Here is a 25946-nt window from a genome sequence, read left to right on the forward strand (position 1 = left end):
TGGTTGAAGTCTTGAAGACACAATCAAAAGGGTACCGGTAAACCTACTTTCCTACATTTCTTTCATTGTGTTTTAGAATGTTGAAGGCGAATCTGGATTGTGTTGTTTAGATTTCAAATTTTAGGTGTCTTGGGGCAATTTAGTTTTGGAAAGCTATTCTACAATGAGTTCTTGAATCTCTAGTGGAATGTTTGAAGTTTGAAGGAGAACCTCGATAATTTGATATGTAAACTTTCTATTGAGTTATGCCTTTACTTGCTTTCTTGCAGGATTCGTGAGAATTTTGATATTTTTTTGCTTTGGCGTGCTTGATCTTTGTTGTTTGTGTTTCTTTAATGGATAATATTCATTTCATTTTGTTTATTTGTTCTATTTTATTTCTAAATGGGAATGGCAAACTAGTTAGTTGGATGCCTCACAAACTGACCAATGCCAAAAACATTATGAGATACAAAATAAAACATCATTCACTCAGTTGTTTATCTATTCCACAAAACTAGCATTGAATCCCCACGGGATTTCCTGGGGGACAAAGATGCAAGTACCAGTATATGGATATGGTGATTGGGGAAGGGGAAGAAGAGAGATGGAGATGCAAAGACCGAAGTCCTTCCTCTTTCTCTCTCCCGATCTCTCTTCTTCCCCTGCCCCTTTCTCTCCTCCCCTTTCTTCTTCACAATTTCCTTTATTTTGCGGTCCTTGCAAGTGCACGATCTGAACTATGTGGATAACGTTGAGTGTCAATTGCGTCATCTCTCACGACAACGCTTCTTCGATTACTGCAGCTTCTGAAGAGGAGCCGTATGGAACGACAACGAAGTTGCTGGTCAAAAGATGGAGTTGAACGATGGCATCTGCACCATTCCTCTGGCGCAGGCATGCTAGAGTTGAAGACGAAGAAGAAAAGAAAAGGAAAATGAAAATGTGTTTCCTCATCCTTTCATTTCGGAGAGTTGGGAGAGAGAAATAATGAGAGAGGAGGTAAGGGAGGGGGAAAGAAGAGAAGAAAGGGAAAATAATAGGTTAAATAGGTTTTAAGAGAAAAAAGGAAAAAAAAAGAAAATAGAAAAAGTTTAATAGAATATTTTGGTAATTTAATGCATTTTATCATCTCACTTAACGGTGAAAGGGTTTTTGTCACAGACCCTCTATTCCAGGGGGGTCTTTGTAATTTACCCAATACAAATACGCCCATGCTAATTACTATGGCTCAGTAATAACTAATAAATACTTCCCTAAACTTTCATTGCAACAAGGACCCCTTAACTTTCATTTTGCGCCCAATTTTCTCAGTGGAGTGGAGAGGGAGGTTTGGCTAATTTTGGGTCGACCACTGAGAAGTATTCCTTTGCATTTTCTTTTTCGCCTTTCGGTGACTTTGGTTCCTCTGCTTCATTTCGTAAACTGCTGTGCTGAACTCACTACCCTAGTTCGTTTGATGAGCAGCAGACAGCACATTAGCTTCCTATCAATTTCGACCTTAAAATCTATTTCATTGCCAATTCTAAGGTAATATTTCTCCTCTCTCTCTCTGTCTCTCTTCCTCTCTCTCTCTCTCTCTCTCTTGCTTCTTTATTTTTCCCATCTTTTCCAATGTTTTGTTGTTCGCTTCTGATTATGGAGTTCATTTTTCTTCCTTTTGGATAAGAACTTAGGCCCCGTTTGGTTCGCAGGAATATGGGTCATTCTCTCTACTCGATTCCAACTTTCTAACCCTCTCTTCCTCATCTCTCGTCACTCTCTTCTTGGCACCTGAAGTTTGAAGAACGGATCTGGATTGAAGCCCCTGCGACGGCGAGGTAAGTCACCATCAATTTTCTCTCTCTCTCTCTCTCTCTCTCTCCTTCCGTCATCTTCTTCTTCCTCTCCTTCTCTCTCACACTCTTTTTCATTCCTCCCGTCTTTCTGTTGCAGACCAGACTAGACCACGGTGTAAGTTTTCCTTGTGGCAAAGGTATTTCTTATTTTTATTGTTGCTATGATTCTTTTATCCTAAGTTGATGAAAAGGCCATGAGATTTGATTTAACATTGATGATAAATATTAGATTTGGTTGAAATTGAATCAACGTATGTATTAGATTTCTTTTTGTTGGTTGTTGGACTTGATTATCCTTTTAAGCTCCAGCACATCATTGGTCTTCCCATTAATCCTTTCTAGTTCTAGCAGAGGTTTTTTCAAAGAGCTGAACTGCTTCCAATGCTTCATTCTTATTATTGCTGAAACCTGCAGGTTGAGTGGAATTCTCTTCACCGCTCAAAACTTCAAGCCTTGACTTAATTCCTAGGAAATATTTTCTTTAACTTTAGATTTTAAGGGCTTTCCATGGCTATTAACCCTGTATCTGTGTCAAAACACGTGAATCATCCCAGTAGTTCGTTATCCACAGATCATAACTTTGAAGCAAAAGCCCCTAACATTTTCTAGCTTTAAATTTCCACCCAATTACTTAAGAACTAGTTTCTATCTAAATTTCCAAATCCAAGCACCTATAACCTCTACCTTTCCAAAGTTCTTTATTGATGATACACCACCCCGTGCTGATAAAAAAAATGATATACCACCTAGTGGCACCACCAGAAAGTTATAGTTCTCTTACCAAGCACCAAGGAAGATAAGCTGGCCTTTTTTTTTTTTTCAATTGGGAGGGAGAGTCAAAGAGATGTCAATGGGTAGCTCTACCCCCAATGAGGGGCTAAATAATGCAACATATAAAAAAAATACAACTAAAACTACATATTAGGGCCCCAGAAAAAGCTCTATCCTCATCTTTCCTTTCATAAAACTATTAGCATCTGATTAAAACCTCAAAGTTCATAAGAACTATGTGTTAAGTTAACCTGGCCTCTAATATGTCCTCTTTTACAGATGCTAGCAGTAGAATTGGTAACCCTCCAAATTCAACAAGGGGTTGGATCTGGCACCGAAGGACCATGTCTCCCTGAATATGATATTAGGCCGATACCTAGGCAACTGGGTGCCATGGGGGTCACCGGTCACCTTGCCCAAGTTCCCAGACAATAGGTCTGAGAGGCATGCAGGTACTTCACATAGATATGTTGTTTGTCTATGTTTTGATATAAAGCTTGTCTTTGATGAAAACTACTGCTAATTATTAGTAAAAGATGTCTTATGGTTAATATGAAAACTAGGGAGTTATCCTAGGATTCAGATTAAAGAAACATCGCCTGAGTGACATTTAGACAATTAGGCACTTAGCTTCACCCGAACGCTTTGACAACTATGAGAGAGTCTCTTTAAGAAGATAAAACAACTTCATTCTGATCAAGTCCAATGTATGCATAGTCTTGGGAGAAGCTAGAAGTAGCAGAGAATAACCATCCCTAAAGAGTAAAGACATCCAACATGTCCTTTTTAATTCCCTTTTCATGATTAGAAACATTTACAATGTTAGGAAGTATTCCATGTATATAATAATATGGACTATGATCTTTGGACATGAACATAATCCACACCATTCCTGCCTGCATACATTAATATATTTATACAGAGATGTTCATATAACTACATTTCTAAGAACATTATGTAATCACATACTTCTATGCACAAGTGCAAAATAATGAATGTATTGTCTTAAGCAAACAAGTGATAAAAAGGGAAATAGATATTAGGGAGTTCGCAATATATTCCATAGAGTGCAAACAAGATGATATTAGAAGACATCTATTTGAATTTGGAAATTTTTGTAGCATCCCTCAGTGCAACCATCAATTGACATCCCCCTCCCCCATCTCTAAAGGGCAAGGTAAGGCTACAAAATTGATGGAAACTCTCAGGGAAGCCACTCTCTTGAAGCCCCTAAGGAAATTTATATAGGAGTTATATTTTCGGGCTTGGAGGTTCTATGATGCCCAGATATGCATAAGTTGACAAACATATCGTTTTATATATTTCAAAACTATTAATGATATAGAGTACATCTAGAAGTGCCAATGTAGCATCTAGTATTTATCCAGCAAACATCATGCCAGACACTATGTTAACCAGATATGGCGAGGACACAGCTGGATTCCGTATCAGATACAAAATTTACACTAAAAATTAAGTAGCCGATACAATGTCGCACCTTGTATTGTACAGGAATCCGGGTATCATAACACCGGTACAGTAGGCATGTATGGGTATCCGGATATCATAAAGGAGGGAGTGACTATTTCAGCATTACAGATACCTAGTGTAGATGCTGATTCCACGAAAACCAAGATGTTTGACTCTATCCTACAGGGCTGTGGTTCCTGTGGATAGACAAACACCAACTCTTCTCTCTGCAATTTTTTATTAGTAAGGTTAAAATAAGTAAATTAAGAAAGAATTATGAAATGCAAGAGCAAGACCTATTCAAAATTTGCAGCTCAAACAAATATAAAACCAAAAAGATGCATGGTTATGAAATAGCCCAGAAAACATATGATCAAAACCAAACCTCAAGAAGCCATAAACAAGAACATTCAGTAATAATGGCACAAGTTGCTCTCCTACAATCCACAGATAATGCACTGTTTTTTCTGTAACGCTTCCTTGACCAGGTACTCAACTTAAAATATTTATTATTCTGGTTTAAGGTGGTTTCGTGCTTGAAAGTGAATCTAGATAAAAGTGAAATGACGGCTGTTGTGGAGGTTGTGAATGTGCAAGATTGTTATGACTTATGAGTTCAATGCCCTGGAATTGCTTGGATTTGTATCAGATTGTTATGTTCCACTTGCTGCAGTTTGTCTTTTGATGCGATAGGAATGCTGAATTTTATCTGTTGGCTTCGGATTCTTTTTTTCTGTAGTGCTTCTTCTATCAGATTCGTGCCCTAGGGAACTGGACCCCAGCAGCATGTTCAATGTATTTTGCTCTGCAATTCGTTTTTTTATTTGAGTTTTGTTTTCCTTTCTTTTATGAGTTTGATGCCTTGGAATTGTTTGGATTTATATCAGATTGTTATGTTGGGATTTTTAGATTTCCACTTGTTGCGATTTCTGTCTTTCGATGTGATAGGAATGCTGAAATTTTAGCTGTTGGCTTCAGATTCTTTTCAAGTTTTCTGAGTGCTTCTTCTATAATATTCATGCCATAGGGATATATCGAATGTTGATTTTGTTTTCTGTGGTGCACATCAGTAGCATTTAATAAAAGTAAACGGACGGACTGACGGAGAAGATGAAAACAAAAAGAGAGGAGAATGGGGAAAGTGAGGAACTGTTTTCTCCAGAATTGAAGAGGCAGAAGCTGCTTAAACAGGCCCCTCCACCTCCTCTCCTCACTGTTGAAAATTCTCTTCTTCCTCTTGCTTCTTATGATGATGATGACGACGACGATGATGAAGAAAGGGGTAGAGAAGGCAGTGGTGATAAGAGGCTTGGACAAAATGGTTATAGAGGAGAAAGAAAAGGGCAAGATGGTCATAGACAAGAAGAGGACAGTGATGAAGAAGAAGATGATGATGATGATTCACATCAGCAAGGATCAAATCATGTCAAGTGCAACCGCCAAGTTGAAATTCGAAGGGACTGTCCTTATCTTGATACCGTTAATCGTCAGGTAAACTTAGTCCTAATAATGCTAGCATCAATGTTTTGATTGTTATCGTTTTTTAACCTGCAAGAACAGTTTTCCTGGAAGGACTTCCTTTGGAACTGGATTTAGAAATTTGGATGTTAATTCATTTTTGAGTCAAAGGTAGCATTAAAAGCTCCCAAGCATTCATACGATTTTCCTTGTTTATGGGGTGCACCTATTTTGCTAACTACATCCTAGTTTTAAAATTCCAAAAACAATGAATACACATAATGATCCTCATCAAAAGATGATAAGCCAGGATCTGCTGCTTAAGTCTTGGACTTCTAGCTCAATTGTCTATTTTCCCATTAAGTACTAAATCTTAAAGTAAAAATTTCTCAAAAGAAGGCTTAGGAATCGGGATAAACCTAGAAAAACAGAAGTAGGAACTAAGAATTGCCAACATTCCTTAATATGATCACTAATAGTCATTAAAACTGTACTCTCAATCATCTTCCTTCCCACAAAAGATGAAATATTGACCAACTTTTCTGAACTCTGATGTCTTTTTTTATAGTAAAATATTTTTTAATAAAAGAAAATAAATGTTTACAAGAGGTCTTTGCGGCTCCAAGAAAGCCAAGAAACTCCATCAAGATGGGGCACCCTGACCAATGTTTTAAAAGGTAGACATGATGCGAGGCATTCAACTACTTGTTCAAAATGCAAGAGGTGTAAGCCTCTTGAGCACATGGAGGTGGTGCAAGTGTTGCTTAAATGTTTTTTATTTTTCTATTATGGTCTTATGTGGCTAGGTTCACATACAGTGTGCTATGATTAGTTTTTGTGCCCTCTCCCCTCCCCCCACGGGGGTATGACAAATCTGTACAAGGGCATTTTGAGAATATTACAATAGACAAATTTGGAGGTTTTTCATCCTCTGCATTATGTTAATATACATGGGGAAATTGATAAAAAAAAGTTAATATACATGGGGAAGTTGAGATAATGGTTCCCCCACTTTTATCTATAACATTTTTATTATAAAAATTGACTTAAATATAAAAGCACATGAAGCGTATGCCTCTTTGGAGATCTAGTCCTATTTTCAGTATTTCAGTTGCAGAGAAGATAATTTACAAATTGGTTATCTGCTTATGGTCCAGCTGTTCTATTATTGTAGCTGTAAAACTGAGGGAACCCATGAAAGAAGTTTCTTTTGAAGATTAGGAGAAGAGAAAAGTGATTGAGAAGATGGCTTAGTTAACGTAGTTTTCCTTTGCATGTTTTTTTTTTTTTTTATCAATAACAAATTCATTAATTCATCATTAAAATAATTACAAAGAGGAAGACAAACACTCTTATCTTCCAAATACGACTTGAGCCCTCAAGAAGAAAAGAAAAGGAAAGGAAGAAACAATAAAATTACAATTTAGCCCAAAACATTGAATCCCTTGCTACCCCTTGTTTAGCTAATCCATCAGCTAAAGAATTAGCTGATCTTTTAACCCAATTCATCAGTTTTCCTTTGCATGTTGCTGATAAAAAAAAATTACATGCTTACTACTCAGCCTTACTCTCATCTATTTATATGCAAGTGCAAGACCAAAATAACGTCCTCTCGCAGGTTGAATAGTCTGTTATGAATAAAATAGGCAAAGAAATATATACTTGGAAATTTTGTTACAACCAACTTCGAACAGCAATGCTCATTACTAAGGCAGAGGAGCTACTAACTGAGTCAAGTCAGTAGGAATTTGGTCGATGCTTTTGAAAGATGGGGTTTGGGTTTTGAAGCCTGAAAGATGTATTAGGCTTTGAAAGATGGGAGTTGGGATTTGGTCAATGCTATAGAAACCTGCAATTGGAACACTATAGGTAAACAAAGATGGAGATCAATTTACTTCATCTGATTTGGACAACCTTGATGCCTTGTCCAAGTTCCAACTTTATGAAACCCATCAACTACAGTGCTAAATCTGAATAAATTTGGACTAAATCCAGTCTTCTTCATCTGACCCACCAAATTCTAAGCCTTCGAGGGCCTTTTGCTTCGCACAATTCACTAATTAATGTCTTATAAGACAATATATATGCAATATCTCTCCTATATTTTTTACCAAATCATTCAAAACCCTTATTTTTTTACCAATGCAATTCAAGAACTTTATACAAAATATATTCCTTGTAATATGCATCGATCATCAATTTGTAAGTATAAATATCAGGAAGAGTCCCCTTAAGTTTCATTTCTTCATAGAGCTCAAGTTCTTCCTTATTAGAGCCTTTTCTGGAAAACCATTACATGCTTGTATATGTGAAGTATTAGCCAGAAACTCTATTTATCCATCTCAAGAAACAACTTATTCACCTCTTCTATATTGTTTTTTAATTTTTATCAGTAACATCCAAGAAAATTTTATATTAATATGTATAGGTAGAAACTTCCTGCATTCCAAAACTATTGGAATGAGAGATGGGTAAAAAAGCCTTAGGTTGACATGTTGTTTGTCAGAAATTTCATACAAGTTAAGACAGATTACTGGATCTGGCACCCCAAAAAATAAAAAAGAAAGAAAAAAAGAAAAAAGAAAGGAAAAGAAAAGAAAAGAAAAGAACTCTATTTAATCCCTGCCCCTGCTAGAGAACCTGTTATGCTGTTGGAAGATCTGGAGCCCAGTTGTACAACTAGTTCATATTGGTTGCCGGTGCTTTTGCTTCCCCTTTTAAATTCTCAAGAAGTAGATACCCTCTGCCCTTACAAAATACCTTTCTAAAATAAGTTGAAAAAACACTCATCAATCAAAGTAATGTACTAATGTATATGATAATATTTGGGGAACAATCCATCCCTTCCAATTGAGACAAAACATTTGAGATTGTACAAGAGCATTGATGATTGATTTGTATAAAAGAAGAGAAGCATTTAATTCAAATGAGTTTTTGTAAAATGGTGCAGCAGAAGAGATGGAGATGGTGAAGGGTGAGGGGAAAAAGCTTTCCTGAGAGTAACTGGGCTTGTACTAACATTTTCGAGGAGAGGAGGTTACCTCTTGGGACACTGGAAATCCTAGAAGAAGAATGAGGAGGAGGAAGACAATACCTTGATTATCCAGTTCACTGCTACTAACATAGATGCTGAAGTTCTTCAATGTTAGGCAATGCATCTTGGCCACAAGCTCCGGTCCTCAAACACCATTGGCTTGCATATCATCGAATTACAGATGAGGTTTCGAGGCCTCTAAAACTTGGCTTATGCATGATACTATCTGGAAGATTCCCAAAGTTTTTAATTGCAAGCCCAATTAATGATCTGTTGAAGCTTCAGTTGTAGCTTCTCAGGAATGTGGATGGTTCCAAAAGGCAAAAACTCAATTTTGAAATTTTTAGGCTTTTGAAAGTGCAAAGCTCAAAATTTGCAGCCTAACCAAATAGCGACTTAGAGTATATGGTATACTATCAACCCTTCGTTCAAAGATAATCACTTAAAAGTTGTCTTAAGCTTATAGCCTATCCTAAGTGTTGTCTATCTTCTCGATTCTCATTAGCAGATATAGGGTACACATGCTTGAGGGAATCACCTGCCCCATCAGAGAAATTTGAATGCCACCAGCAATGCAGTTTCGCTGCTCCTCCATTCTCTGGAATCTTGTTCTTAAACTATTTATATATTGTCTAATTGTCCCTAAGAATGCCAAAGTTACTAATACAACCAGTTGGCTTTATTTGGTATTTCACATGCTTCATGAATAAGGTCCATGCTGCAGCCTGCAGGTTAAATTCTTGCTTTCTAGAAACTTCTCCTTTGATCATTTCTCATTTGGGGTAGGAGAATGGATTGATTTCTTGTAGAGTATAGTGGAAACATGTGCTATTTGTTCTTATATATCTGATGCAGTGGTGGTCAACACTTTCTTTTCTATTCTCTTTATAGATGAAGTAATTGAAACAATTGAAATCAGATCTGCACACTGGGTAAAAACTATTGACATATTTAAAGATATCTCAATAAATGATGTAATAGGAAATGGAAGGAGGTGACACAGATGGGAACACATAAAGAGATTACTAAGATGGATTGGAAACCTCCAGAACCACATAAATTGAAGCTAAATTTTGATGGCAGCTCCCTTGAAAACCCTGGAGAGCAGGAATAGGGGGAGTATTTTGGGAAGTTGTGGCTTTACCCTCAGGGCCAATTGGGTATGGAGATTGGGTTCAGGAGGAGACAAAGGCCTGAAATTAGCAGAACAATAGGGGGACTCACTTCTGGTCATTGCTTGGGCTAAGTAAGTAAACTCAGCACCATTGGAAGTACAAATTTGCATTCAGGGAGATTGACTTTCTTGCTAAGAGATTTAACTCTATTTTTGGATGGGTAAAAAGGACAGCAAATGGACTGGCAGATACTCTAACAAAACAGGGAGTTGATAGACCTACTCTATTTTGGGCTAAATTGTAGCTGGTTGTATTACAACAGTGGGATGCTGATCTACATAATTTGGGTTTCTTTGTATATTGTAGTACTCTGGAGTGCAGAGCAGATAAAGAAACTGTAACCTGTTTTTCAGTTTAATAAATAACTAAATTCTTCTTTGCTGATAAAAAAGTGTAGTTGTTTTTGTTCTATTTTTGCAGGTTTTGGACTTTGACTTTGAGAAATTTTGCTCTGTCTCTCTGAAAAATATGAATGTCTATGCATGTTTGGTCTGTGGGAAGTATTACCAAGGAAGAGGTCGGAAATCACATGCATATACTCATAGCCTTGAAGCAAGCCACCATGTTTATATCAATCTTGAGACAGAAAAAGTTTATTGCCTTCCTGATGGATATGAAATTAATGACCCTTCATTAGATGACATTCGCCATGTTCTAAACCCAAGGTTTGGCTATCTATTGCTCTAGTTATTTCTTCCTTTTTTTTTTGGTAATTTGATCATACACTTTACCATAGTGTCTCTTGTTATTATGGTGCAAGAGGCACATATTGTTATACTGGTATAAAACTAAGTTTTGTTGTCTATCTAGAGTTTCACATCAATCAGTTATGTTATATTGCCCAGGTTCCTTTGTTTTTAGTATTTTGGTATAATTTTACTTTTTTAGCTTTACTTATGCAAATTAGTAAATTACTTTTGTCAGATAACTTGGTTCTAATTCTTCTAGTTTTAATTCATACAGGTTCACTAGAGAACAAGTTGAAATGCTTGACAAAAATAAGCAATGGTCAAGGGCACTTGATGGCTCTGATTACCTTCCTGGAATGGTAACTAGTCTTCTATCTTTTAATGTTTATTAGTGCTGCTTTTGTTCTTCTTGACCTTATCATTGTCTTTTCATCTGCATATCCAATCAAGATTTAAGTTTTGGTTCTTCCATTCATTCAGTCATTCATCATAATTTCTTAATCTTTGGCAATGTTTCAGGTTGGATTGAATAACATTAAGGAGACTGATTTTGTGAATGTCACAATTCAATCTTTGATGAGGGTTACTCCCTTGAGGAACTTCTTTCTTATTCCTGAAAACTATGAAAACTGCAAATCTCCTCTTGTTCATCGATTTGGAGAACTTACACGAAAGATTTGGCATGCCCGGAACTTTAAGGGCCAGGTTTGCTACTTCTATCTGTGCTTGGTTATGTTTTAAAAATGAATCTGATCTTGAAACCTTACTCGTTTACAGGTAAGCCCACATGAATTCCTTCAGGCAGTTATGAAATCTAGTAAAAAACGGTTCCGAATAGGTGAGCAGTCAGATCCTGTCGAGTTCATGTCATGGCTTCTGAACACACTGCATTCAGATCTTAAGGGTTCAAAGAAGAAAAGCATCATTCATAAGTGCTTTCAGGTTTCACTGTCGTCCAGTCTTACTTGTTTACTCCATTTTTATTCTTTCTCTTTTTTCTTTTTAACTAATTAAGATAATGTTCTTTGACTATACTTTGCAACAGGGGGAATTGGAGGTTGTGAAGGAGATCCAGAGGAAAACTACTGAGAAGAAGGATAACAGTGATGGGCAGAATAATGGGACTCTTGGGGATGGTGGAAATGAACAAGACAATGTTGTCATGGAAACATGCAGAATGCCATTCTTAATGCTTGGGCTTGATTTGCCACCACCCCCTCTTTTTAAAGATGTAATGGAAAAAAATATAATACCACAGGTAAATCCCTTAACTGTGTCAACTGGTCCTGAAGCTTGCAGTACAAATATTTTGGTTATCTTGTTAGTCTTATGATCTTGATATTCTGGTGGGGTTATATATTAGATAAAAGATGGAATGCTAAAAGAGAAATTGTCACTTTTATATTAAGAAGTAACATCTAGATCTTGTTACTAGACCTGTTAATGGGCCGGGCTTGCACTGGTTATCAATGCAATATATTGAGGCCCAAGCCCGAGCCCGGCCTGACCATTGGGCCTATATCTTAAGCCTGAGCCTAAAAGAGAAATTGTCACTTTTATATTAAGAAGTAACATCTAGATCTTGTTACTAGACCTGTTCATGGGCCGGGCTTGCACTGGTTATCAATGCAATATATTGAGGCCCAAGCCCGAGCCCGGCCTGACCATTGGGCCTATATCTTAAGCCTGAGCCTGGTCCTCATAAAAGCCCGAGGCCCGGGGCCAAAGCCCGACATTGCAGTTGCAGATTTGAGTTCACCACAGAGAGAGAGAGAGAGAGAGAGAGAGAGAGAGAGAGAGAGAGAGAGAGATTGTAGAAGAACTACCATCACCGCCGCTGTGAAGAGGATTAGTTTGTTCGAAGTTCAAACAAAACAGGATGAGTTTGAATGGAAATTTAGGCTAGGGTTAGAAATATTATATTTTCAATAATATATATTAATAATATTTTTATTATATAAATATTGTTGGGCTGGGTTTTTTTTATGAAATCTTGAGCCTGGCCCGAAATCAGGTTGGGCTTAGATAATAGGGCCCGAGCCCAGGCCCACGAGCCTAATAATATGTCCAAGCCCAACTGCGGTTGGGCCATTGGGCTACTCGGCCCATGAATAGGTCTACTTGTTACCAATCAGCATATACGATATTTTCCTCCTTTAGTGAAGGGTAGCGCATGAGTTACAAATTACCATTGGATTTTATGATTAAAATGGAATGTCAACATCTTGGCCCATGTATACATGGGCTTGTATGCCAGAATGCTTACTTATCTACATAGTTTTCAAGGCGTCTAGGCAATTCTGGGCAACATTGGGGCGCCTAGGCGATAAAAATTTTATAATATAAAAAAACTGGCTTTTGGCTAGTTTCCTAGTTTTACATACCATTCAGCATGTATGTGGATTGAAAAAATAGCAATTCTCTTTATTAAGAACATTAAATTTCCTCTAAAAATGTGGCAAATCATTACATTTAAAAGATAAAAATCTTTTACATATATTAATTTCATTATTTTTGTAGAGAAGATGGGTCGAATGGCCCATAGGTTGTTTTATTCTTCTTGTTATTTTGGGTCCATCATGTCAATGTTAAGTTATTTTTTTAAGTTCTTTGTAAATTCTGCCCAACTAAGGGCCTCCTTGTAATTACTCAAAATATCTAATAAAACAGTGTTAGAGGGCTGAGATAGAGACAATTCGAAAAGACTCTTCTCAGAACCCTCATTGCCGAAACATGCAAGTCTCCTTTCCTCTCTTCAGTTTCAACATGGTATCAGAGCATATCTGAACTTGAACGTCCTAAGGCTGGAGGCTTAGTCACGTACTGCCTAATTCTTGGAGGTCATTGAACAAGCCCAAGACTAGAATCTCTTGGAGAAGGGGTTCGGTGACCAGGAAGAATCAGAGAAGAAGAAAAAAAGGGAAGGGGAACAACTCGGTTCTGTTATTTTTCTGAAGCTCGAACTGTAAGTTGTGCTCAGTTTTCTGGTTTTGTTTTACATTACCTTCGACTGTGTTTGGACTGTTGAAGTGTTCGAAAATCCTAGCTGTTCTGTACTACCTTCATCTCCATTAAATCTAGTTTAACCTAGAAATTTCTGGGCTGTTTTTCTCTTCTTCTTGGACTGTTAAAATCTGCCAAAACATCCTTGTAACAAGGCTGTGTATTGTTACTCTTGTTCGGCAGTTTTTAGAGGGTTGTACGAACAGGTTTTGGGGTCTTTTCTCTTCTTTGACAGTGGGGTTGTCTCTATTGCCCACACTGTGTTTGTGAAAAGGCCTATTCAGCAATATCGATTGGTACTTACTCTTCTTGGCTGAGTGTACAACCTTGAAAAGGTACTTTGGCTAAGTGCACAGTGCCTAAGAGTTTCTGATTTCTTCTTGAAGCCTGAACTCTGTGTGTTGCCTCCTTGTGGTCGGCTGAACTCAATGTGTTGTTTCCTTGTGGTCGGCTGAACTCAGTTATTGCTTGCTCTTATCCAGCATACTTGTAGAAGTCATCTGAAATCATATTTGGAGTGTTTACATGATGTACTCCTCAGAGTTTGAAAACAAAAGTGGTGTTGAATATGGATTGGATCAGGGGACTCCAAGTGATTCCTTATTGACTGTGACCACAGTTAAGCTAGATGGAACTAATTATCTGGCATGGTCACAATCAGTAAAGATTCATGTTTGTAGTAGAGGAAAGTGGGGGTTCATTTCCGAGAGTAAGAAGGCTCCCCCAGAAGATGATCCATCTTACGAGAAGTGGATGCAAGAAAATTACACTGTCATTGGGTGGCTTGTGAACTCAATGCAGCCACAGATCAGCCAACACTATCTATGGATGAATTCAGCAAAGGAAATATGGGATAGTGTTGCTGAAACCTATTCCCAAAAACTAAATATGGCTAGAGCCTATAAGTTGAGAAGTGATGTGAAGAATCTGAGACAGGGGGAGAAACCATTGTCTATATACTTCTCAACTTTGAAGTCTTTGTGGCAAGAAATAGACTTGATAGAAGCTGTAACCTGGGACACCACCAATGATGCAGAGACCTACAGGAAAATGGTTGAAAGAAACATGGTATTTGAGTTCTTAACTGGACTTAACCCGGAATATGATATCACAAAACAGAATATTCTTTCAAAGGAGTGTGTATCTTTGTCACAAGCTTATGCATTGGTGAGTAGTGAAGAGAGCAGGAGGGCTGTACAGGTTCAAGGGGCTGATATTAATGATCACTTCGCCAATATGGGGATTAAACCTAAAGGGAATGTTGGAACTTCTAGTGGCATAGGAAAGAAAGAAGTTGTATGTGAGTACTGCAAGAGGCCGAAGCACACCAAAGACAAGTGCTGGAAGTTACATCCTAACCTTGTTCCCATCAGGTTTCAGAAAAAATATGATAGTAAAAGATCAGGAAGTGCAAATGTAGCTGCCGGGCCAGATAGTGAAGAGATGTCTGTTTCTGCACAGTTGGCAGCCATGAGAGCAGAATATGAAAAGTTTGGGAAGATGATCAGTCAGCTGGGTGATGTGACTTCTGCTACCGACCCTTCAGGAAAAATCTACTACTTTAGCATTTGCTCATTCAGGTATAAGGGATTTTACTAATCATGCTACTTCTTCAGGTAATCTCAAGATACCTTGGATTATTGACTCAGGTGCTTCTGATCATATGACCAATCTGTCTACCTTATTTGTTTCATATGACTTACTTCCTGGACGTGATAAAATCATTTTAGATGATGGTTCACTTGCCCCTATCTCTGGTAAGGGAACCATCAAGGCTACAGATTCCTTGTACCTCCCTTCTGCCATTCATGTACCTAAACTAAATACAAATTTGTTGTCTGTGAGCAGTTTAACCAAATCACTAAATTGTTGTGTAACATTTTTTCCTTCCTACTGTGTTTTTCAGGATCTGGAGTCTCAGAAAGTGATTGGGAGTGGCCATGAGGCGAACGGAATATACCTGCTTGATACTCCGGGACAATGCACTGATCATCTTGGGAATGTTGCTCTTGGATCTGTCTCTTCAGAGTCTGTTAGTCAGATTATGTTGTGTCATTGTCGTTTTGGTCATCTGCCTTTTTTGGCTTTGAGTCATCTATTCCTTGAACTGTTTAAGGGAATTAGTCTGTCTAGTCTTCATTGTGAGTCTTGTGAATTGTCAAAACATTGTAGAAGCAAGTATCATTTGAGAAATAAAAGATCATCTGTTCCTTTTAATATTGTGCATTCTGATGTGTGGGGGCCTTACCACTTTCCCTCCATGGGTGGTTACAAATATTTTATCCTGTTTATTGATGATTTTTCACGATTCACTTGGATATTCCTGATGAAATCCTGTGATGAAGTCCCGAGACTTGTAAAACAATTCCATGAATTTGTTCTAACCCAATTTGATACCAGGATTAAAATCTTCAAATCAGACAATGCAAAAGAATACTTTGAGAAAAACCTATCCTGCTTTCTTTCTGACATGGGAGTTATTCATCAAAGCTCATGTGCTAGGACCCCAGAACAGAATGTGGTTGCTGAGAGGAAAAGTAGGCATATTGTTGAGGTTGCAAGAAGTATCTTATTTGCCTCACATGTTCCTACCAGGTTTTGGGGTGATGCTGCACTTACTGCTACCTATCTCATAAACCGCATGCCATCCAGGGTTTTGGGTTTTAAGTCTCCCTTTGCTCTTCTTCATCCGGACAAAGATATTTTTCCTATTCCTATTCGTGTCTTTGGCTGCACCTGTTATGTACATGTTCCAAGTATCCAAAGGCATAAATTTGAACCCAAAGCCCAAAAGTGTATCTCCCTTGGTTATTCCCCCAAACAGAAGGGTTATTGTTGTTTTGATCCAAAGTCTGGCAATCGGTATGTCTCAATGGATGTCACCTTTGATGAGTCTTCCCTTTTTTATGATTCCTCTCCAGAAGGACATTGTCCACAGGGGGAGAATTTGATACAAGTGTTTGCTCTTCCTCTTCCTGTCCCTGTTGAGTCCCTTGATGTGTCTGCCTCTTCCTCAAATGAATCAAGGTTGGATCAGTTGTTCCATTCTCCTTGTCCTGGTACCTTACCTCCTCGTCCTGTCCTCAATCCCAAGGTGTATCAAAGGCAAAGATCCAGAAATGTGCAGGTTGTTTCTCCTACAACACATGAGCCTCCTACACTTCCAGTCACAGAAGAGACAACAGGTACTGGTTCAGCACCTTTGGATTCATCATTCCCTGACCTTGATATTCCCATTGCTGTTAGAAAAGGAAAATGGAAGTGCACTGCACACTGCATTTCCAAGCACCTTTCTTACAGTTTGTTTTCACTTCCATATTTTGCCTATCTCTCTTCTGTTGCTTCTCATTCTATTCCCAGGTATGTGTCAGAAGCTCTTAAGATTCCAGAATGGAGGGATGCTATGAAATCTGAAATAGATGCCCTACACAAGGATGACACATGGGAAGTGATGGATTTGCTTGAAGGATCCTGTTGGTTGCAAGTGGGTCTTTACTATCAAATACAGAGCTGATGGTACCATTGAAAGGTACAAGGCCAGGCTGGTTGCAAAAGGCTATACACAGACATATGGGATTGATTATTTAGAGGCTTTTGCACCTGTTGCCAAGATGACATCTGTGAGGATTCTTCTATCTTTAGCTGCTCACTTTGACTGGCCCCTTTATCAATTGGATGTGAAGAATGCATTTTTGAATGGTGAATTACATGAGGAGATTTACATGTCTCTTCCTCTAGGGATGTATGGAACTGATATAAAAGAGAAGGTATGTAGACTGAAGAAATCTCTTTATGGACTAAAACAGTCCCCTAGAGCATGGTTTGAGAGATTTAGAACAACACTTGTTAACTTTGGTTATGTGCAGACACAGTCCGATCATACTCTTTTTGTGAAGAGGAGTGGACCTCTGGCAGTATACCTCATTGTGTATGTAGATGATATTGTAGTGACGGGTAATGATGCCTCAGGAATTCAAGATCTAAAATCTTTTCTCCATACAGAGTTTGAGATTAAAGATTTGGGGGAATTGAGATACTTTCTTGGCATAGAAGTGGCTCGATCCAAGGATGGGATCCTTATCTCCAAAGAAAAGTATGTTCTTGACTTGCTCTCTGAAACTGGAAAGATGGGTGCTAGACCAGCTGCTACTCCTATTGATATGAGTCATAAACTCTCAGCCTCAGAAGGGACATTGTTAGAAGACAAAGGAATCTTTCAGAGACTTCTTGGGAAACTTTTGTATCTATACATGACTCGGCCAGATATTGCATATGCAGTCAGTTGCATTAGCCAATTCATGCATGCTCCTCGAGACACTCATTTGGCAGCTGCAGAGAGAATCCTAAGTTATTTGAAGGGCTCCCCAGGAAAGGGTATTCTGTTTGCCAAGCATGGTCATATGAAACTTGAAGCTTACACCGATGTTGACTGGGCCGGGAACATTGATGACAGAAGATCTACATCTGGGTATTGCAGCTTGGTAGCTGGTAATGTTGTTTCTTGGAGAAGCAAGAAACAATCGGTTGTTGCTCGGTCTTCTGCTGAAGTAGAATAAAGGGCCATGACACATGGGGTTTCTGAATTATTATGGCTAAAATCTTTGATGGAAGAACTTGGAGTTGAATATGACAAGCCAATGATGTTATACTGTGATAATCAGGCTGCCATCAACATTGCTCACAACCCAGTGCAACATGATAGAACCAAGCATATTGAAGTTGATCGACACTTCATTAGGGAAAGGGTCTTTTCGGGTGAAGTGCGTCTTCCTTTCATCACATCTGAAGGACAGTTGGCAGATTTTCTTACCAAAGGCATTCCCAAGGCAAAACTTCAGCATGATACCAGCAAGCTTGGCATGATTGACATCTATGCTCAGCTTGAGGGGGAGTGTAGAGAAGATGGGCCTAATGGCCCATAGGTTGTTGTTTTATTCTTCTTGTTATTTTGGGTCCATTCTGTCAATGTTAAGTTATTTTTTTAAGTTCTTTGTAAATTCTACCCAACTAAGGGCCTCCTTGTAATTACTCAAAATATCTAATAAAACAGTGTTAGAAGGCTGGGATAGAGACAGTTCGAAAAGACTCTTCTCAGAACCCTCATTGCCGAAACACACAAGTCTCCTCTCCTCTCTTCAGTTTCAACAATTTTCAAAAATAGTGCTACTATAATAAGTTTTTAATAGAGCAAATTCATATTAATTAGTAGCTAAAGAAGGTTATTAGCTTTATATGATAAATATTCAAGATGGAAAGTAAAATAGAAAAAAAAGGGTGGAGTTTTTGTTTTATTTAATTAGAGAGAGAAAATAGAAAAAAAGAACTTTATTATTCTATTCTTTCTTTCCTCTTTCTTTCTTTCTTTTTCTCTTCTCAAAGCCCTTTGATCTTTTAAATTCCAATAGTAAAACATACTTTAATAAGATACAATAATATAAATGATATTATTATAAAAGGCGCCCGCCTTGTCATTTTTGTCACCTAGGCGGGTGCTTAGTCGCCTAGGCGGGTGCTTAGTTGCCTAGGCGGGTGCCTAGTCACCTAGGTAGGCACCTAGTTGCTAAAAGTCAAGGTGTTTGGGCGAGGTGCCCAGCCAAGGGTGCCTAGTTGCCTCAGTGACGCCTTGACAACTATGCTTGTCAATACCACACTTATCTTGGTATTTCATCAAAAATTTGTGATTGACTGTCTGTTTGATATTGATGTGGTCATGTATAATGTCTAGGCATTCTGCATATACCCATTAGATGTTTTCCTTATCTTCTTGTACAAGGGCAGTGGCAGGTAGGGGTGTCCACGGTTCAGTTAACCAAACCATGGGCAATTTTTGCAAACCGAGCCGGTCCCAACGGTTTTTCAATTTCTCTAAGCCGAAACCAAACTAGTACCACCGGTTAACCGGTTTGTCGGTTTCGATTTTTGATTGGTTCGGTTCTTCGATTTTTTGGTTTTTTATATTTATAATATATTATATAAATATATGTATAGTATTATATTATAAACAATAAATGATATATAATATATTATAAATATCATAAAATATATAATATATAGAAGATATATGACATATTTAAAAAATATATAAAATATACATATAAGTATATATACCGATCGGTTTGGTTAACCGTCGGTTTTTCAAAAATACCAAATCGAAACCAAACCGACCACATTTTCCTGTTTGGTTGTTTTCTTGGTTCGGTTCGGTTTTTCGTTTTTTCATGGACACCCCTAGTGGCAGGAATTGGCTTGGTGTGATCAGAAGCTTTATTTTGAGAGATTCTAAAATTTTGCTTTAGGCAGAAAATAATTGATAAAATACTATATTTACAAACAGGTTTCTCCTGATAGAACAAAATCACTTCTTAAGATTTTGTAAATCAAAATTAGAGACAGTTTCTTGTGTTGGGTCTGTTGGGTATTCCACTTGTTTATACCTACTAAATCATTGTCATCATCTAAGCCTTGTCCCAACTATATGGGGTCAACTATGCCATTCCATTCTGTTCGGTGCCATATCCATTGTTAATTTATGGGTGCTTAAATAATTTCTTATTACTACTTCTACCCAAGTTCCTTTCGTTCTGCCCCTATCTCTTCTAGCCCCTTCAACTTGTAATGGATCATTTTTTTAACAGGTGCTGTAGATGGTCTTTTATGCACATGAACAAACCATCTCAATCTACTTTCTCTCATTTTATCACCTACTGGAGTTACTCCTAGAGTCCTTTGCATTTCTGCATCACATGTTTTTAGACATGCTAATTCTTAACTGCCTAACACTGTGCTTCATACAACATAACTGGCCTTACAACTGTTTTACAGCATTTTTCTTTTAGCTGGAGTGGTATTTGCCTATAACATGAGACTCTGGATACACCACTCCTTTGCATATATTCTGTTTTAGTCCTACTTATTTCTAATGCAGTTCGTAAACCTAATTTTTTATTTAATGCTTTGCTAGTTTTATCAATTATTTTTTTTTGATAAGTAAAAATTTTCATTAAAAAGAAAATAGAATTACAAACTGATTAGGTGTTAAGGCAACACCTGGAAACAACTCAAAACCATATCAATGACAAAACAAAAACAGATCTATTTATCAAAAAAAAAAAAAAAGAAAAAACAAAACAAAAACAGATCAAAACCAATTGTCCAGGACTCCAGATTACAAAATAGCAAGTCCAACACCTCCAAAGTCTGGCTCAAGCTCTTCTTTCTTGACTTGTGCAAATTCAGGAATCACCAGTACCCAGATTACAAAATTGTAAGTCCAACACCTCCAAAGTCTGGCCCAAGCTCTTCTTTCTTGACTTGTGCAAATTCAGGAATCACCAGTACCCAGTCTGAAACAGATTTACCAACAGCTGCCACCAGTCTAAGTGATAGCAATCTGATTTCCAACTCCCACCTCCACCACTCCCTCTCTCCTTTCTCTTCTGGCAACCCCTTCACTCTTCCTCTTCCAAATCTTCTTCCCTCCCTTCTTCCACCCACACCTCATCCCCTCGCCTAAAACTTTTTTCTTGTTTTTTCTTCTCTTTTACTCCTTTTGAAAAGCTCAATTGCCCTTCTAACCACTCTCCCCCTGCATAGAAAAAATAAACTGAGAGTTTCCCACCTCACCTGTCTCTCCACTACTTCAATATCCACCCTTCCCTTTCCAGAGCCCACCTCTCCTGAGACCTCCTGTCCCTCATGGCCCTCTACCGTCTCTCCTTCCTCCTTATTTCCTCTCTCGGACCCTCCTCTCTCTTACCCCTATTTCCTTCATTTTGAGATAAATAATAACTCTTCTTTTTCTATTATAAACTCTTTGCTGCTGCTCACTTCTATCTTCCCCACTAGGAAATTTTCTCCACTTTGTTTCCCCTGCCTTCCTCTTCTTCAACTGACTCCCCTCTCCTCCCCTTCTTTATTGTGTCTTCCAACACTGTTGAAGGAATTACAATATCCGAACTTATCAGCGTTCAAACAAGCGATGATCTCCAGAGCTCTCGAACCAGGCAGGATACTCTCTGTACTTCCTGTCGTCGCTACATAGTCATCAACAAACACTAGGCACCATGGGACCTCTGCTTGAACATTTCTATTCAATTCATTCATGACTGGTGCAAATAACGTCATACATAATTTATGATTGGTTCAATTAATGGTTTGAAAAAGAGAAAGGAAAAAAGGGAACCATTCCTAGAGCATATCAACCTTTTTTTTTGTTCAGTGGCTAGATGACTGAAAATTGTAAGATACAAAGAAGATTTGGGCATATATCAATCAGTGATTTAAAATGTGTGCCTAGGCGCTTAGGCGAGGCGCATTTTAAGCTATGTGCCTTGCTCGTCTAGGTCCTAATGCAGCACTTTCATAAGGTGTGCACCTAGTGTACCTTGCGCTTCAGCCCAGGCGTGCACCTTTGTAATTTTTTGTGTCTTATGTTCTATTTTGAACCTATCGGAGCTCTGAGAACCCCCTATTTGCTAATGTTGTTGAGTTGTTCATTCATTCATCTTAGTAAAATATCTTCTTAAAAGATAATTAACATTATCAAAAAATTTGTTTTGTGTAAGGATTAAGAATTTAAGACCCTAACATGGATTTGTTTGGGCTTGCCGCTTGGTACAAATGTGGCTCATAGAATCAGGAATGCAAGATGTTTTACATCACATTAACTATTTGAAGTAATGCAATTGAAGAAAAAAAGAGATTGCAGGTTTAACATGCTTGAAAGTGTTTTATATGTTTGATTTTATTTTTAAATTTTCATTTGAATGCACTTTACATGCTATGTTTATGTATTTTAATTTTAGATAATAGGTTTTTTGTAAGATTTATTTTAAAATTGAAGTTTATATTTTTATTAATATTATTTTTAATATTTTATTTATTTTTTTGCATGTTTTTTTTTTGAATTTTCTGACTTTTTTTTTTTTTAATTTTGACATTATTTTTTGTATTTTTGCGCCTTGCTTCAAAAGGTGCGTGCCTCACCTTGCATCTTGTGCCTTGGGCGCAAATTGCCCCTTTGCGCCTTGTGCTTTTAAAACACTCGTATAAATAGATAAAGGCCTTAAGCATAACAAAAAGGATTGCAAATAACAATAATTAGAAATAATGATATAATCAATATAAATAATAAATGAATCAAAAGAAAAAGTCTCTAGTTTAGGCTTTATGTGAATAAGCCTACCAAAAATAAACATATTAATAATTCAAACCATGACTATATAGACTACAATTTGTTAAATAACAACTATCTTGCCCCTGTTAAATAATCTCAGTATTGGATGAAGTGGAGAATTGGAGAATTTGTTCTCTTCTTGTTTTCTTAAAGAGGGAGTAGCAGGATAGTTTTGACTACCATCTGATTACAAGAAGGAAATGTGCCTTTTTTTTGACTGTTTTGCTTCCTTCAAATTTAAGTAGTGATAGCAGTTTATATAGACTACAGGGAGGTATTGGGCTGTTAACCTTGGGATTATGAATGTAGTTTCTTCCCTGTAGGGGCTACCATGATAGCATCTCTCTAAGAAATTTGTTAAGCTCTAAGTTAAGGTTTTGGAGGAGGGGCTGCCATGATAGCATCTCTAAGTATTTTGTTAGTAAAGACTCATAGAGTAAAAAGAAAATCAGGACATTTTTTTGTTCCTGTTTTTGACTCCCTTTTCTTTGTGTGCGGGGTTACCCTTCCACTTCCCTGACTCTTCCCCTCTTCTATCATGTTTAATAAATATTGTCATGATCCATGGAAAGTGGCATCAGATTTTGATTAGCATTCTAGCAAAAGGTTATGGAGATTCATCAAAAGCACAGGAACCTGCCAGATTTTTAGTTTCTTGTACAATGCTATGCCAATATCCCTTTTTTTGTTTGGTGGTGGACTCCCTTATTCCCTCAATTCCTTCCCTTTATTCTATTAGTTAATTAGTTGGTTACTTGTTTGGGTGGGAGTGGGTATTTCTCCACCCAAGACAGTTCTGATATTTTGATAGATTTACATGTATCTTGTTGAAATTTTTTGAGCTGAGTTGGTTTTACACAGGTACCACTTTTTAACATACTGAAGAAATTCGATGGTGAGTCTATCACAGAAGTGGTGCGTCCTTGCATAGCGAGGATGAGGTACCGTGTCACCAGATTGCCACCATATCTAATTCTCCACATGCGGCGTTTCACAAAGAACAATTTCTTCATTGAGAAAAATCCTACCCTTGGTAAGATTACTTGCTTTTGAAGATGGACTGAAACATATATGTTAGACCCAGTCCATCATCCTTAAATTGCCTATATATTGTATACCTACTCATCATCAACTCTAACATTCATTCAGATCACTCCTATTGGATGGAGTATTTTAGGATAGCTTTTCATTTGGATGTTTGTTCATGCTTGGTGGTGCACTGATTAGATAGGGTTCATGATATGGTGAGCCAGTATAATTTTACAAGGGGAAATAGTCAATTCAGGGTGATGGATCTGAGATCAGCTTCAGATTTCTAATGCACTAAATTAAGCTGGTCTTCGTTGTAACTTTCCTAGCCAATATTGTCTAAGTGGAGTCAAATAGAAAAATCCGGAAGGGTGGGATTCAAATAATAAATTGTACAATTTATTTTGAAACTTTGAAGAACTGTTAAAAAGTTATAAAAATCATTGAAAAATAAAAATGGAAAGAAGAATCATGACTTGTGACCTGAAAAGGGGGTGGCTTTGAGTTCAGTACATTACTTGATTCCAAAACCAACATTACGAAAGTAACTCATTAAAAAAAACAGAACTAGTCATGAGTTACTAAAAACAACCCATGATCCCTAATTATTTCTCCAATTAAATATAGAAGATACCAGAGCAATATAAAAAAAGGAGAAAATTTGATTTTCGACCTAAAGCTCTAAAATTTGACAATATAAGGTCTTTGCTATTTCTTCCATCTTATAATGCAGCTAGTCATCTTTTGAAGTAGAAATTAACACCGCCAACCAGAATAAAAATTTAAGTAATGAAGGTGAAAATTTCTTTGTAATAAGGCTTGAGATGAAGAGGCCCCTAAATTTCAAGTTTCTAATTCATTTTCCTTAAATTCAAACAAATAAAATTGTGTAAATGTCAAAGGAAGCAACAACAACAACAATAATAAAAGAATGGTTAGGATAGATTTTAGAAGCTTTGGTCTTGTATCTTCTAAATCTCGTTTAATTCCATAAAATCCCATAAATTGTAGAATTCATATAACTCTTGTTGGGTTTCAGAGTATTCAACCCCTATTCTAGCCAAAATGGGATTCAGGGGAACAGTCTGAACCGATTGAAACCATACAATGTAGATTGTGAACTACATCTATTTAACAATTGTTCTTAGCTATATGACCTGCCATTTTCACATGCTGATGTTTTCCTTGAAATCAGTCAACTTTCCTGTAAAGAACCTTGAGCTTAAAGATTACATTCCATTGCCAACAAAGGAGAACGAGAAAATGAGATCCAAGTATGATCTGATTGCAAATATTGTTCATGACGGCAAGCCTGGTGAAGGGTCTTACAGAGTATTTGTACAGCGGAAATCAGAGGAGTTATGGTAAATGCTCAGTAACTTTTTAAAATTTTTATTCTCGTCACTTTGTTGATGTATAAAAATGCAAAACTATAATGCATGGAAATCAAACAAATGTAGTGATAACACTCAATTTTTAGGTACGAGATACAGGATTTGCATGTGGCAGAAACTCTTCCCCAGATGGTTGCACTCTCCGAGGCTTACATGCAAATATATGAGCAACAACAGTGATCGGTAGAGTTCAAAGTTCCTTTAGTAGCTTGCCTTCGGAACTTTAACTGGGATATAACTTGCTGCAGACATTTGCTTGGTCGTTCAAAGGAAGAAGGAAAATCAGTTCCAGGTACAATAGGTTATATAAGTTCTTGTTTGCCAACAATCTGAGAAGTTCCAAGGTTACCAAGCATCACACATCGGCATTGTTGCTGTCCTTGATACCAGTTGCCACTGATAACATCATTTATATGTGTTTTTTCAAGGTTCTGCAATCAGCATGGGGCTGCTTTTAATCGTACCCCTATCATTTAGAGCTGTTAATTTTCGTAATATATTCTGGACTGCTTGTAACATCTCTAGTAGTGATAAAGTACAACTTGAGAATTTTGTTTGAACCGGGTGGTGGTAGACTCGCCGAAAATGAGTTTACCATTTTGCTAGCTGATAGCATTCATAAGCCGAGATTAAAAGTAGAGAAATTTGATATTCGTTTGTGTTGACCCTTGTTAAGATTGCAAGGCCTTGGTCTAAGCAGATCTTGTTTAGTTTCCACTTTTATGGTCAGGGAATTGAGAACCGGAATGGCTCAGTTTGATTCATCTACGTCAGATTGAATCGGATGTAGCTACGCTAAATTGATTGATTAAATTTTGGATTTATATTAGATTGAATCAAATTCAGATTGAAATTGGATATTGAATAGCATTCAGATACTATCAAAATATCATGTATTATTAATAAAATTAATAAAAAATGGCTTTGATAT

The 25946-nt window shown here is 37.4% G+C and overlaps 1 protein-coding gene across 13 annotated transcripts; it reads left to right on the top strand.

Annotated features, from left to right (window-relative positions):
• Positions 1-25666, top strand: LOC148875168 (uncharacterized). 13 transcript variants are annotated; one of them, XM_088964224.1, is made up of 13 exons: positions 1-31; positions 786-1509; positions 1674-1799; positions 1915-1954; positions 5129-5549; positions 10146-10390; positions 10689-10773; positions 10934-11119; positions 11192-11356; positions 11460-11672; positions 23454-23625; positions 24817-24985; positions 25102-25666. In XM_088964224.1, the coding sequence occupies exons 5-13, from the start codon at positions 5169-5171 to the stop codon at positions 25193-25195; spliced, it is 1710 nt and encodes a 569-aa protein (XP_088820350.1). In that variant the 5' UTR covers positions 1-31; positions 786-1509; positions 1674-1799; positions 1915-1954; positions 5129-5168; the 3' UTR covers positions 25196-25666. The 13 variants fall into 13 exon arrangements, with proteins under 13 accessions (XP_088820350.1, XP_088820356.1, XP_088820352.1 ...); XM_088964226.1 differs by lacking the exon at positions 1-31 and adding an exon at positions 2868-3040 and having other exon boundaries at positions 1254-1509; XM_088964227.1 differs by lacking the exon at positions 1-31 and adding an exon at positions 2868-3040 and having other exon boundaries at positions 1254-1509; positions 5132-5549.
• Positions 25667-25946: the final 280 nt, after the last annotated feature.

The sequence above is a fragment of the Nelumbo lutea genome, chromosome 1 (genome assembly GCF_056320005.1).
Source record: "Nelumbo lutea isolate HS-2025 chromosome 1, American lotus-T2T, whole genome shotgun sequence".
Lineage (NCBI taxonomy): Eukaryota > Viridiplantae > Streptophyta > Magnoliopsida > Proteales > Nelumbonaceae > Nelumbo > Nelumbo lutea.

Coding starts and splice junctions, on each gene's coding strand:
- LOC148875168 (XM_088964224.1), top strand. CDS start 5,169: ATGAAAACAAAAAGAGAGGAGAATGGGGAAAGTGAGGAACTGTTTTCT. Junction 11,357..11,459: donor TCATTCATAAGTGCTTTCAG/GTTTCACTGTCG, acceptor ACTTTGCAACAG/GGGGAATTGGAGGTTGTGAA. Junction 23,626..24,816: donor TGAGAAAAATCCTACCCTTG/GTAAGATTACTT, acceptor CCTTGAAATCAG/TCAACTTTCCTGTAAAGAAC.